The sequence below is a fragment of the Trichomycterus rosablanca genome, chromosome 16 (assembly GCF_030014385.1).
Source record: "Trichomycterus rosablanca isolate fTriRos1 chromosome 16, fTriRos1.hap1, whole genome shotgun sequence".
NCBI classification, from domain to species: Eukaryota; Metazoa; Chordata; class Actinopteri; order Siluriformes; family Trichomycteridae; genus Trichomycterus; species Trichomycterus rosablanca.
The window spans coordinates 7,987,255-8,001,585 of NC_086003.1; the positions used below are offsets into that span (position 1 = coordinate 7,987,255).

At 42.8% G+C, this 14,331-nt stretch overlaps 1 protein-coding gene across 1 annotated transcript in view; it reads right to left on the bottom strand.

Annotated features, from left to right (window-relative positions):
- Positions 1–14,063, bottom strand: part of col27a1a (collagen, type XXVII, alpha 1a) — a 105,984-nt gene extending 91,921 nt beyond the window's left edge. Inside the window, exons 1-4 of the mRNA XM_063012112.1 lie at positions 13,846–14,063; positions 8,793–8,863; positions 4,929–5,814; positions 4,052–4,127 (exon numbers count right to left, since the gene is read on the bottom strand). Coding sequence (XP_062868182.1) covers positions 4,052–4,127; positions 4,929–5,814; positions 8,793–8,863; positions 13,846–14,063 — 1,251 coding nt within the window. The remainder of the gene's footprint in view (positions 1–4,051; positions 4,128–4,928; positions 5,815–8,792; positions 8,864–13,845) is intronic.
- Positions 14,064–14,331: the final 268 nt, after the last annotated feature.

Consider the following 14,331-nt stretch of genomic DNA (forward strand, 5'->3'; position numbering starts at 1 on the left):
GACACAGGAGTGTGTGCTACATCTATATGTATAGTGGGCTGTAAATAGCTCCTGGGCTACAAGTTGAGATCCTCTGCTGTGAAGGTTTAAGTATCAGGACTCACGGTGCTAACAGAGACACCCAGAAATCAGTCTGGTCAACTTCATTTCATTTGATAATATAATAAAGGTATCCTTTGTCTTGGTTCTTCCACTACAGCTGGTAAAGCATTTAGCACTTCGCACAACACTTTTGACGTTTTGGCACAGAGGATACCAAGTGATTTAGTGTTTCAGCTTTTATTTTGTTCCATCTTTCCTGCAAACACGTCTTAAGATGTACAACAGTACCGGGTCATCGTAGTCACATTTTACGATTCAAAATTCTCCACACGTTCTCTATTGGGGACAGGTCAGGACTGCAGGCAAGCCAGTCCAGTACCCGTACCCTCTTCTTCCGCAGCCATGCCTTTGTGATGTGTGCAGCATGTGGTTTTGCATTGTCTTGTTGAAAAATGCATGGACGTCCCTGGAAAAGATGACGTCTTGAGGGCAGCACATGTTACTCTAAGATCTTTGTACTTTTCTGCATTAATGCTGCATCACAGAAGTGTAAATGACCTTTGCCAAGGGCACTGACACAGCCCCATACCATGACAGACCCTGGCTTTTGGACTTGCTGATAACACTCTGTGGTCTGGAGCACACGGTGTCCATTTTCTCCAAAAAAGACCTGGAATGTTGATTCATCTGACCACAATACACGTTTCCATTGTGTGATGGTCCATCCTAGATGCCTCAGAGCTTGGAGAACTCAATGCTGCTTATATACATGGTTAACATAAGGCTTCTTTTTTGCACAGTAAAGTTTGAAGTGGCATTTGTGCATGTAACTCTGTATTGTAGTGCTTGACAAAGATTTGCCAAAGTAATCCCTCACCCATGTGGTTATATCAGCTAGTGTTGAGTGGCGGTTCTTAATGCAGTGCAGTCTGAGGGATCAGAGATCTCAGATGTTTAGCTTAGACTTGCGCCCTTGCAACTGAAATTCCTCCTGATTCCTTGAATGGTTTAATGATATTATGTACTGTAGAGGGATAAATGTGCAAATCCCTTCCAATCTTTCTTTGAGGTTCATTGTTTTTAAACATTTCAATCATTTTCTCACACATTTGTTGACAAACTGGAGATCCTCTGATCATCTTTGCTCATCAAGACAATTACCTGTGTTGAATCACATCATTATTTAGTTCTTTCACCTCACCTTACTAGCCCTAAATTGCCCCCTTCCCAACTTTTTTTGGAATGTGTTGCAGGCCTGAAATGCAGGAATGGAGGTATATTAATAAATGAAATGTTGACCAGACAAAACATGAAATATCTCAGGTCTGTCAAAGTAAATGTAAGAGACACTGCAAATTTTTTGTATTTGCCTTTTCCATTCTGTCCCAACTTTTTCTGATTTGGGATTGTAAATAATGACTTAATCTAAGAGCCAGATTATATCATAACTATATCATGATTTTAACTTTTACTAACTAAAGACTTAGCAGATCGTACTCTTATCCTCTTATTCTTCTCCCCCAAAACACCCGGTGCCACGTGGTATTTTAAAAGGGGGTCCATTGAGGAAACCACTCAAAGGATTTTTTTTTTAGGGAGGGGGGGGGGGGGGGGTCTCATAGGGTTACATCTATGCTTTTGGCAGATGGAATGAAAAACAGTGACTTTTCACCTTTTTCACAGTGGCTCTCCATGAACCAAAACACACACACACACACACACACAGAAGCCCACACACCACCCATGCTGTGCAAAAACAATTACATCTCTAAAAATGCTGAATCGGCACTGTAATGCTTACTGCTTCTCTGATGTCACTCTGTGTGTGGGTGTGGGTGGGTGTGTGTGTGTGTGTGTGTGTTGTGTAGGGTGGTGTTAGCATTATTATAGTACAATATGGTTAATGAGAGAGTCTGACGTCTATTAGGTGTGTACCAAGTGTTTGGAACGTGTGTGTGTATGTCTGTGGGTGTAATTTTTAAAACAGTAGGTAGGTGTGGATGTGTGTGTGTGTGCAAATAAGGGGTTTCTTTGTCATTACACCTATCTAAGGTATGTCAGCAGAATAAGCTAGCATTAGAGTAAGTGCGTTTTGGGTGGATGATAGCGCACTTCAACTAATAATTCTCCGCTAATAACAGAGCACATGCATCACACACTCTGCAATGTACTCACTGCATCCCCCCGCCCCCCCACCTAATTGTAGTAGCACACACAGAAAGACACACACATAGTCTGTCATTTAGACAATGTCTAAGTCTTTGTAGCCTTAGTGTTATTGGAACGTGGCAGATTTGGGGCGTTCTGGTTAGTTTTCAACTACTAAATGTAAGAGGATTCCTCCAGGTTTGTGTATTACTGTGTGTCATTTAATATTTAGACTAAATTTTAACGTTTAGAAGTAGGGTCCACCCTGTTAGTAAGTACATGCCAGCTTAAGTGCTTAGTAAAGAGGTGGGTTTTAAACCGTCTTTTAAAGACAGTGACAGACTCAGATGCTCGGACAGACAAGGGAAGCTGGTTCCACCACTTGGGTGCAAGTACAGAGAAGAGCCTTGATGCTTGTCTTCCTTGAGCTCTGGGTGGAGGATCAAGTCAAGCGAGACTAATGGCTCGGAGGATGCGTGGTACAGAGCGGGGTTTTATTAGATCTTGAAAGTAGCTTGGGGCTGGTCCATTTTTGGCTTTGTAGGCGAGCATCAGTGTTTCAAACTGAAGGGTTACACGATCAGCCATAACATTAAAACCACCTCCTTGTTTCTACACACATTGTCAATTTTATCAGCTCCACTTACCATATAGAATACAATTACTGACTATAGTCCATCTGTTTCTCTACATACATTTTTAACCTGCCTTCACCCTGTTCTTCAATGGTCAGGACCCCCACAGGAGCACCAAAGAGCAGGTATTATTCAGGTGGTGGATCATTCTCAGCACTGCAGTGACACTAACATGGTGGTGGTGTGTTAGTGTGTGTTGTGCTGGTATGAGTGGATCGGACACAGCAGCGCTGCTGGAGTTTTTAAATACCGTGTCCACTCACTGTCCACTCTATTAGACACTCCTACCTAGTTGGTTCACCTTGTAGATGTAAAGTCGGAGACGATCGCTCATCTATTGCTGCTGTTTGAGTTGGTCATCTTCTAGACCTTCATCAGTGGTCACAGGACGCTGCCCACGGGGCGCTGTTGGCTGGATATTTTTGGTTGGTGGACTATGCTCAGTCCAGCAGGGACAGTGAGGTGTTTAAAAACTGATCCACTCATACCAGCACAACACACACTAACACACCACCACCTTGTCAGTGTCAGTGCAGTGCTGAGAAGGATCCACCACCTAAATAATACCTGCTCTGTGGTGGTCCTGGGAGAGTCCTGACCATTGAAGAACAGGGTGAAAGGGGGCTAACAAAGCATGCAGAGAAACAGATGGACTACAGTCAGTAATTGTAGAACTCCAAAGTGCTTCTATATGGTAAGTGGAGCTGATAAAATGGACAGTGAGTGTAGAAACAAGGAGATGGCTGATCAGTGTATATAATATACTGTATATTAGTTATAATGTAGGGTATATAATATAGGGTATAGCATAGGCCATATCCTGTTACATAATATTGTGTCATGTGGGAAGCCTTCTCAGAAGAGTGGCTGTTGTTGTAGCAGAAGAGATCTAGAGCACTATTTGAATACCATTTGTTTTTGAAATGGGATATCCATCAAGCTTATGGTGTATATACATAACGAAAACCCCTATAAGAGTAGTTAACAATACTTATGTTTAAATGTATGCATTTTTAAAATATTTAATATACTTTTTACTTAAATTATTTGCCAACAATATTATATTAATATTATATTTTACTAATATAACTGTTCTATTAAAGAAAAGAATGCAAAATAGAAGAATGTTCACTTGTAGTCTCAGATTATTGGCCCCCACTGTTTACAATCACAACATTTACACATCCTAATTGAAGACAATGCGCTAAATTAATGCAGCTTCTTACCGCCGGCCCTGGGTCCCCCTTCTGCCCTGGAGGTCCAATCAGAGAGCCGAAATCTGCATCCAGAGTCCAGTCTGATCTGTCAGTGGCCAACAATGACACGTTCTCGAAGGCTGGCATGAAATGTAGGCTTGTGTTCTTTTTTGGATATTTCGGAGTAATTTGGGGTACTTGTGTAATAACAGGGGTGACAAACTTGGTCGGTGGCCTTTGGGTGTTGGTTTTGGGCTCCAGTGCCTGTGCTTTTTTATCATTTAAAGGGGCAGTTTTCTTTGTGGTGGTTTTAACATTGTTAAATGATGATGTTAGGAGACTTGACTGGATTTTGGTTGACTTGGCAGGAGGGCGCTTTGAAGGATGTGTGGGGTTGGATGGATGTTTGGGAAAAGGGGGTTTAGAAATTGGGGGTTTAATAATGCCTGCTGTTGCATTTGTAAGTTTAAAAGGCTTTACGTTGGTGGCTGTACGTTTTACGTTGGCGGGTTTTGGTATGGCTGTGGGTTTCGACACTGTGGGTTTGGATTTTGAGGTGGCAGGTTTTGATACACTAGTGGGTCTAGAGCTAGAGGGTTTTGGCACTCTGGTGGGTTTTAAGCTTAAGGGCTTTGGCAAACTGGTAGGTTTTATGCTTAAGGGCTTTGGCAAACTGGTAGGTTTTATGCTTAAGGGTTTTGGCATACTAGCAGGTTTTATGATTAAGGGTTTTGGCATACTGGCGGGTCTTAAGCTTAAGGGTTTTGTCATACTAGTGGGTTTTAAACTGTATGGTTTTGGCATACCAGTGGGCTTTAGGGTAAAAATCTTTGGACCTAAGGTAAATGATTGTAAGAGTTTGGCAGTAACGTAATGAGCTTTAGATTTTACTGTGGTAGGTCTTAACCCAGATGGTTTGGTGGGCATTATGGTGGCCTTTACCCCCATGCCTTTGGGATTTTTTTGGAGCAGCGCTTTGGCGGGCCTGAGAGTTGGCATAAGGGTGGCAGAGTTCGAAAGTCCCACCCAAGGCTTCTGATGAGGTGTTGTGACTTGAGATCCAGCTGGCACCGTGGCATCATTTGAAGGTGTCCATGTGCTTACAGTGGGCTCGGTTGCAAAAGTACGATTAGATGTGGACGCTTGTGTCATCAGGGATGGTAGAAGAACCAAGGGAGAAGCCGGCGCCAAGCGTGGAGTCTCATTTTTCCGGCACTGTGTGTGGATGGCAGTGCAGTAGTTACTTTGTCCTGAAGGCACCATGTCAAACTGGCACACGGCACCCTCAAACGGCTCAACACCGGGCAGCAAGGCACTTCTCCCTCCCAGCCGGAAAGTGCCTCGAGGGTCCAAGGAAAGCGGCGGGGGTAATGGAAACTCCCTGGTTGTTCCACCACGTTCATCATTACAAACGGGCAAAAGGCTGGCTGACCGCTCAGTGAATACAAGGGCCAGGTGGTGCCAGCGGCCATCATGGAGGCGATACGGAAAACGAACAGAATTGCCAGGCCCGGCATGAAGGGTGAGCGCGTCCGGCGCTACCTGCAGGCCCAACTGGAGACGTGAACCGGAGAACACGGTGAAAAGATAAGCGGAGTTGGCGCGGTGTACACGCAGGCTCAGCAGGATCGTGGCATTCCAGGAGAATGACGGTGGCAGTACGGAGCGTGTGGCTGCGGTGACGCGCGCCCGTGTTGTGAGGATGATGCCAGAGTTGAGGGGGATGACACCGACCGGGACAGCACGGGAACCCTGCTCAACTCGCAGAGCCAACCGCTGCAGCACATCCACATCTGCAACAGATATTAATGCACATGTTAATACACTCATACACAAACAAATCCATAAAAAACATCCAGTACTGTAGAAAGTAATTGACTATTTCTTGTCTGTTACTGCATGTTTGTTAAACTAAAGGATTTTAGAGCATTAAACAACACAAATAAAAGCACAACACATTCTGTAACATATAATTAAATTTATTTGAGGTATAAAGTTATCCAGCAGGTATATTAACCTCATAAAAAAGTAACTGCCACCTTAGTTAGTGATTCAAACAGTTTATCAAATATAATAATACACTGCCTTGTATAATTACTGCATGGGTGATTATGTTTCAGCTGGCAACAAGTTATTTAACCCTAACTGATGCAGTGAGTAGCTTCTCATTTGTTAAACGACCATGTCGAAAGACACATCCTGTGGTCGTGGAAAAGATGTTAATCTGTTTCAGAAGGATCAAATTATTGGCATGCATCAAGCAGAGAAAACATCTAAGGAGAAGCTGAAACTACTCAAATCGGGTTAAGAACTGTCCAACGCATTATTAAAAAATGGAAGGACAGGGGGGGGGGAAACATCATCTTCGAGGAAGGAATGTGGTTGGAAAAAAATCTTAAATGATCGTGATCGGCGATCACTTAAACGTTTGGTGAAATCAAATGGTAGAAAAACTCCAGTAGAACTCAGGGAAATGTTTAATAGTGAAAGTAAGAGCATTTCCACACGCACAATGTGAAGGGAACTCGAGGGATTGGGACTAAACAGCTGTGTAGCCTTAAGAAAACCACTTGTCAGTGAGGCTAACCGGCAAAAACGGCTTCAATTTGCTAGGGAGCATGAAGATTGGACTCTGGAGCAATGGAAGAAGGTCATGTGGTCTGATGAGTCCAGATTTACCCTGTTCCAGAGTGATGGGCGCATCAGGGTAAGAAGAGAGGCGGCTGAAGTGATGCACCCATCATGCCTAGTGCCTACCGTACAAGCCTGTGGGGGCAGTTCTATGATCTGGGGTTGCTGCAGTTGGTCAGGTCTAGGTTCAGCAACGTTATGTGCCCAAAGAATGAGGTCAGCTGACTACCTGAATATACTGAACCACCAGGTTATTCCATCAATGGATTTTTTTCTTCCCTGATGGCACGGGCATATTCCAAGATGACGATGCCAGGATTCATCGGGCTCAAATTGTGAAAGAGTGGTTCAGGGAGCATGAGACATCATTTTCACACATGGATTGGCCACCACAGAGTCCAGACCTGAACCCCATTGAGAAACTTTGGGATGTGCTGGAGAAGACTTTGTGCAGTGGTCCAAATCTCCCATCATCAATACAAGATCATCATCAATACAAGATCTTGGATCCCATCATCAATACAAGATCAGTACCTGAATATACTGAACCACCAGGTTATTCCATCAATGGATTTTTTTCTTCCCTGATGGCACGGGCATATTCCGAGATGACAATGCCAGGATTCATCGGGCTCAAATTGTGAAAGAGTGGTTCAGGGAGCATGAGACGTCATTTTCACACATGGATCGGCCACCACAGAGTCCAGACCTGAACCCCATTGAGAATCTTTGGGATGTGCTGGAGAAGACTTTGTGCAGTGGTCCAAATCTCCCATCATCAATACAAGATCTTGGGGAAAAATTCATGCAACTCTGGACAGAAATAAATGTTGTGACATTGCAGAAGCTTGTGGAAACGATGCCACAGCGAATGCGTGCCGTAATCAAAGCTAAAGGCGGTCCAACCAAATATTACAGTGTGTGACCTTTTTTTTGGCCAGGCAGTGTATATATAATTATATAAAAAATTGTTTGTGAGGAACACCAGTGTGCTTTCCTATAGGAAAACATGATTAATGACATGTCTGTGTTAGTCAGTTTCATTAGTAAGCTGGGAAAACGCTTACTGGCTTGTGTCTGTGCACATGATTAACAGCCAGACTTAAACACACACACAGATGTACATGCTCATATACACCGATCAGCCATAACATTAAAACCACCTCCTTGTTTCTACTCTCACTGTCAATTTTATCAGCTCTACTTACCATATAGAAGCACTTTGAAGTTCTACAATTACTGACTGTAGTCCATCTGTTTCTCTACATACCTTTTAAACCTGCTTTTATGCTGTTCTTCAATGGTCAGGACCCCCCACAGGACCACCACAGAGCAGGTATTATTTAGGTGGTGGATCATTCTCAGCACTGCAGTGACACTGACATGGTGGTGGTGTGTTAGTGTGTGTTGTGCTGGTATGAGTGGACCAGAAACAGCAGCGCTGCTGGAGTTTTTAAATACCGTGTCCACTCACTGCCCAATCCTACCTAGTTGGTCCACCTTGTAGATGTAAAGTCAGAGATGATCGCTCATCTACTGCTGCTGTTTGAGTCGGTCATCTTCTAGACCTTCATCAGTGGTCACGGGACGCTGCCCACAGGGCGCTGTTGGCTGGATATTTTTGGTTGGTGGACTATTCTCAGTCCAGCAGGGACAGTGAGGTGTTTAAAAACTCATACCAGCACAACACACACTAACACACCACCACCATGTCAGTGTCACTGCAGGGCTGAGAATGATCCACCACCCAAATAATACCTGCTCTGTAGTGGTCCTGGGAGAGTCCTGTCCATTAAAGAACAGGGGGGTGAAAGGGGGCAAACAAAGCATGTAGAGAAACAGACAGTCAGTAATTGTAGAACTACAAAGTGCTTCTATATGGTAAGTGGAGCTGATAAAATGGACAGTGAGTGTAGAAACAAGGAGGTGGTTTTAATGTTATGGCTGATCGGTGTATATTATCCACATATATGAAAAGCTGAGCAAGTCTGTTAGCATCACTGTACAATGTCTATGTAATTCGTCAGTGTTAGTGTAAGCTAAAATGAAGTCAATTTACAAACGTTTACACATCCTGACCTAGCTTACACACCACATTAAACTAAAGTTAAATAACCATAAACATACACACACAGCTTACCTTCAGAAACGGCTTGTGTGAGTCCCGAAGAACAAGTGCAGCACAGAAGGGTATACAGAAATAGAGCTCTCCTACACAAACAAGAAAAAGTTGGTAAAGTTAGCTGAACTCTCAAACTGGTATTTCTATTTGAATATAGTTGTTGTGGATGTATTATGCCTGCTACATGATTGAGCAGAAACAGAACTAGCTGAAAAGAAGACGCTTAACCAAGATTTAAACAATAAACAACCAAACAAAAACCTTCAAACTCAATGTCAGTTGGTTCTGGGACTGGTGCTGATGGAGTTGAGTTTCAATGGTGTGGAGTTTCAAGGTATTTTTCCCCATAAGGATGTATGGGAAACCTGTTAATGCGTTCCATGGGCCCGTGGACTTGCATATATTTTTGGCTTATGTAAAATAATGGGTCTTTTTTTGACACTTATACACTGAAAATAACACAAATATAATATTTTTTTTTAAAAACACTGAAATATATAGCTGATTCTTACAATTTCTCAGCACCCGTGACATGTAACACAAGTTTAAAAGTGAAACAGTGAGGAAAATCCAGCTAAACACAGATACATGTGAAGCTTTCAGAGTGAATCTGGCAGTTATTCCATACAAATGCAGATTGGTCTCATATGCACACTTTGATGACGTATTACCGCACCGCTCAAGCCGAGCGCTGAACAAAGCGACTGTTCACTGTTAATTTGAAATGAAATTAATGTGATGTGTGTAGACAGTGGTAGCTCAGTGGTTAAGGTACTTGACTAGTAATCCAAAGGTTGCCGGTTCAAGCCCCATCACCTCAAATAGCATTCAATGATAAGTGTAAGTCGCTTTGGCTAAATGCTGAAAATGTAAATGTAAGTTTAAGGGAAACATTGAGTTTAAGGGTATTAATTTTTCTCAACAAAGGGCGTCGAGTTTCAAAGATTTTGAGTTTAGTGGACGTTGAAATACAAGGTACTACTATACAGTCAACTTCAACACAATGTACCAAGGCTATTAAAGATACTCATTTCTTATTGGCTGGCACATTGCCATTAATTTCTAAGGTTTTAAATTAGATCATGTCAAATATTCTACATTAATAACTCCCCACATCAGTGCAACTGATACTACGCAAGCAACAATCCATTTAAATCTATGTTTGTCGTTTGTTTATTAGGATTTTAACGTCATGTTTTACACACTTTGGTTACATTCATGACAGGAACGGTAGTTACTCAATACCCAAGGTTCATCAGTTCACAAGGTTATATCAAACACAGTCACGGACGATTTAGTATCTCCAATTCACCTCACTTGCATGTCTTTGGACTGTGGGAGGAAACCTGAGCTCCTGGAGGAAACCCACAGAGACATGGGGAGAACATGCAAACTCCACACAGAAAGGACCCGGACCGCCCCACCTTCTTGCTGTGAGGCGACAGTGCTACTCACTTAGCCACTGTGCCGCCCCATTTAAAACTATGATAACGATCAGAAGAAGGTTTGAAACTGATAGGTCTGTTTTAGACACCCGCAAGTGACTTTGGTGCTTATTCATTTCTGTATTTTTATTTAAAGTGTTTTGGCGAATCAAGGGGGTCTGACATATTTTCCTTTGTGAGGTCACAGGCTTACAATACACCTGCTTTTTATATCAATAATGACCAAACCAGCTTTAACAGTCATTTAATTAGGGTAAATGTATTCATCTTTAGTAATCGAATTATCCATGTGAGGTTTGTTGTGGATTCAGAGCCTAGCCAAAGTACACTGGGCACTGGTTTCACAGTTAAACGAAGGCAAAGATGATCTAAACCCCCTGTGAAGACAATAATCATTCCACTATACGTATAACCACTATAACAGTGTGCACTTATGAGCACACATTAATAAGGCAAGGCAAGGCAAGTTTATTTGTATAGCACCTTTCATACACAGTGGCAATTCAAAGTGCTTTACATAAGGAAAAAAAATTAATTAAAAGCATTAACACATTTCTGAGATCTAGAACCTCAGAAAGACTTGCAAACATTTAGTTACAATTAAGACAACATGAAATTCAAACAAGAGAGATAAAAAATTAAGAACATGAAAAATTAAAAGAAAATATAGGAAAATATACCCTACAATTTAGGGAATATGAAATAAAAACATAAAAAAAGAGAGATACACGTTATTATAAGGGATTAATTATACATATTAACTGGGAAATTACAGTACTAAATACTATCCCACAGACTGACAGCAGACAAAGTAACTTATACTACCGGTCGTCACCAATAGTACAGTGTTCCAGTTCTACTGCCACACAATGACGCTCATATAGCGAATTCGTCCATGGTGATATCTCTGTCTTACATAGACAGGCGTCCCAGACGTCTTTACTGTTAATCCTTAAACTACGGGTCAGGTGGAACACACAGCATCACCTTTTCTAGTACTATGGGCCAGACGGTATCACACAGCCTCGTCTGATTCCCACCGGGGTGGAACACACAGCATCACCTAGTACTGATACAACACAGGTACTATGGGGCAGACGGTATCACACAGCCTCTTCTGATTCCCACACACACAGCATCACCTAGTACTAATAGCCTTAACATTAAAACCACCTCCTTGTTTCTACACTCACTGTCCACTTTATCAGCTCCACTTACCATATAGGAGCACTTTGTAGTTCTACAATTACTGACTGTAGTCCATCTGTTTCTCTGCATGCTTTGTTAGCCCCCTTTTATGCTGTTCTTCAATGGTCAGGACCCCCACAGGACCACTATCAGAGCAGGTATTATTTAGGTGGTGGATCATTCTCAGCACTACAGTGACACTGACATGGTGGTGGTGTGTTAGTGTGTGTTGTGCTGGTATGAGTGGATCAGACACAGCAGTGCTGATGAAGTTTTAAAACACTTGTGTCACTGCTGGACTGAGAATAGTCCACCAACCAAAAATATCCAGCCAACAGCACCCCGTGGGCAGCGTCCTGTGACCACTGATAAAGGTCTAGAAGATGACCAACTCAAAAAGCAGCAATAGATGAGCGATCGTCTCTGACTTTACATCTACAAGGTGGACCGACTAGGTAGGAGTGTGTAATAGAGTGGAGAGTGATCCACTCATACCAGCACAACACACACTAACACACCACCACCATGTCAGTGTCAGTGCAGTGCTGAGAATGATCCACCACCCAAGTAATACCTACTCTGTAGTGGTCCTGACCATTGAAGAACAGGGTGAAAGGAGGTTAAAAAAGTATGTAGAGAAACAGATGGACTACAGTCAGTAATTGTAGAACTACAACGTGCTTTTATATGGTAAGTGAAGCTGATAAAATGGACAATGTGTGTGATAATATTGAATATTGGAAATATACCTAATAAATGGAGCCTACTCAGTTAAGTATTAAGCTCACTGAGTGTACAACTCACAGACACATTGTTAGTGTCATTCAATTCAACATAGGTAATATTAAAGTGTGTATACTATATTTATTTAAGTGTCTTGTGTGCATGTTAAAATATAAATAAACCAGACGGCCTTTGACCTTTGGGGGTTGGGTTAATGTGTGATTGACACACACACACAACCCCACAAGCGGTAGATTCTCAGACCCCCTGAAAGTGTCAGTAAGTCTTAAGTGTCTTTAACAGCTGTTTAGTCCATTATCTGTTGCCAGTAACCCAACACACACACACACACACACACTCCCCAAGGAGTAGCATACCTGCAGCAGGAACGTCTGAACACAGAGCTACCCAGACAGTCAGAACACTCTGACATCACGCTTACTAACTGGCCACAAACAGACAGTGTGTGTGTGTGTATTGGGTGATGAATGATGTGTGACTCACACGTACTTATCGAACATCCCCTAAGTCCCGGCTGAGTTGGATAAAGCAGGCACATATCCAAGTAAACAGCATGTGTAACCGGAAGGGGGCACTGGTACACAAACTCAGCGGGGTCCCCAACACACACACACTCGTTACACTACGGTAACACTCCACAAGCAATAATAACACATTTGTTAAAGGGAGAAGGATGACTGTCCAAGGAACATTTAAAAAGCCTGGTGGGTATGCTTTATCAGAACAAAAGGAGGGTTTAAATATGTGTTTAAAAGTGAAAGTTGTGTCATCTACATACACTGATCAGCCATAACATTAAAACCACCTCTTACTTTGTAGTTCTACGATTAATTGACTGTAGTCCATCTGTTTCACTACATACTTTTCATCCTGATTTCACTCTGTTCTTTAATGGTCAGGACCCCCACAGGCCCACAACAGAGCAGGTATTATTTAGGTGGTGGATCATTCTCAGCACTGCGATGTGTGTTGTGCTGGTATGAGTGGATCAGACACAGCAGCGCTGCTGGAGTTTTTAAATACCGTGTCCACTTACTGTCCACTCCTAACTAGTTGGTCCACCTTGTAGATGTAAAGTCAGAGACGATCGCTCATCTATTGCTGCTGTTTGAGTTGGTCATCTTCTAGACCTTCATCAATGGTCACAGGACGCTGCCTATGAGGCACTGTTGGCTGGATGTTTTTGGTTGGTGGACTATTCAATTCAATTCAATTCAATTCAATTCAATTCAATTCAACTTTATTGTCATTATACAATACAGGGTTGTACAGTATAACGAAACACTGTCAGGCTACATCTCCAGTGCAGACAATGAAAGACAATAGTGCAAAAACAATGGGGGAGGGGATGGGGGAAGTTACCAAAAGAAAACCATACATAAGGTGCATAGACAAGGTGCAATGACAAGACAATATAAGGTGCAAAAACAATATAAGGTGCAAGAACAAAACAAGGTGCAAGAACAAAAGCAAGGTGCATAGACAGATTGAGGTAGTGGATTTGGATTTAGCAGCTAGGTTTGGGTAAACAAATTCGAGGTAGTGGATTAGCAGCAAGAGTGCAGTAAAAGTGCGAGTGCAACAGTCGTAGAGGTGGTTATGTCCTGGTAGTTATAGTAGGAATGACTAGTTTAACCGCTCGTGGGTAGAAACTGTTCTTGAGTCTGGTGGTTCTGGCTCGAATGGTCCGGTACCTCTTCCCAGATGGCAGTGGCTGGAACAGGAAGTGGCTGGGGTGTGTGGGGTCAGAGGAAATGTTCCTGGCTTTCCTCAGACATCTTTTATTGTAGATGTCCAGTATGGGTGGGAGTGCGGTTGCAGTGATGTGCTGGGCAGTTTTCACCACCCTTTGAAGAGCCTTGTGTTCAGCAGCTGTGGCACTGCCGTACCAGACCGTGATGCAGCTTGTCATGATACTCTCCACAGTGGATCTATAGAAGTTACAGAGAAGCTGCTGTGGCAGGTTGACTCTCCTCAGTCTTCGAAGGAAGTGGAGACGTTGTTGTGCCTTTTTGATGACGTGTGATGTGTTGAGTGACCAGGTGAGATCCTCAGCTAGGTGGACGCCAAGGAACTTGAAGCTGCTCACTCTTTCCACCGTTGTCCCCTCGATGCTCAGTGGTGTGTGCACTCTACTCCCCCGTCTAGTAGAGTGCACACCGTCCCCCGAGAATAGACTC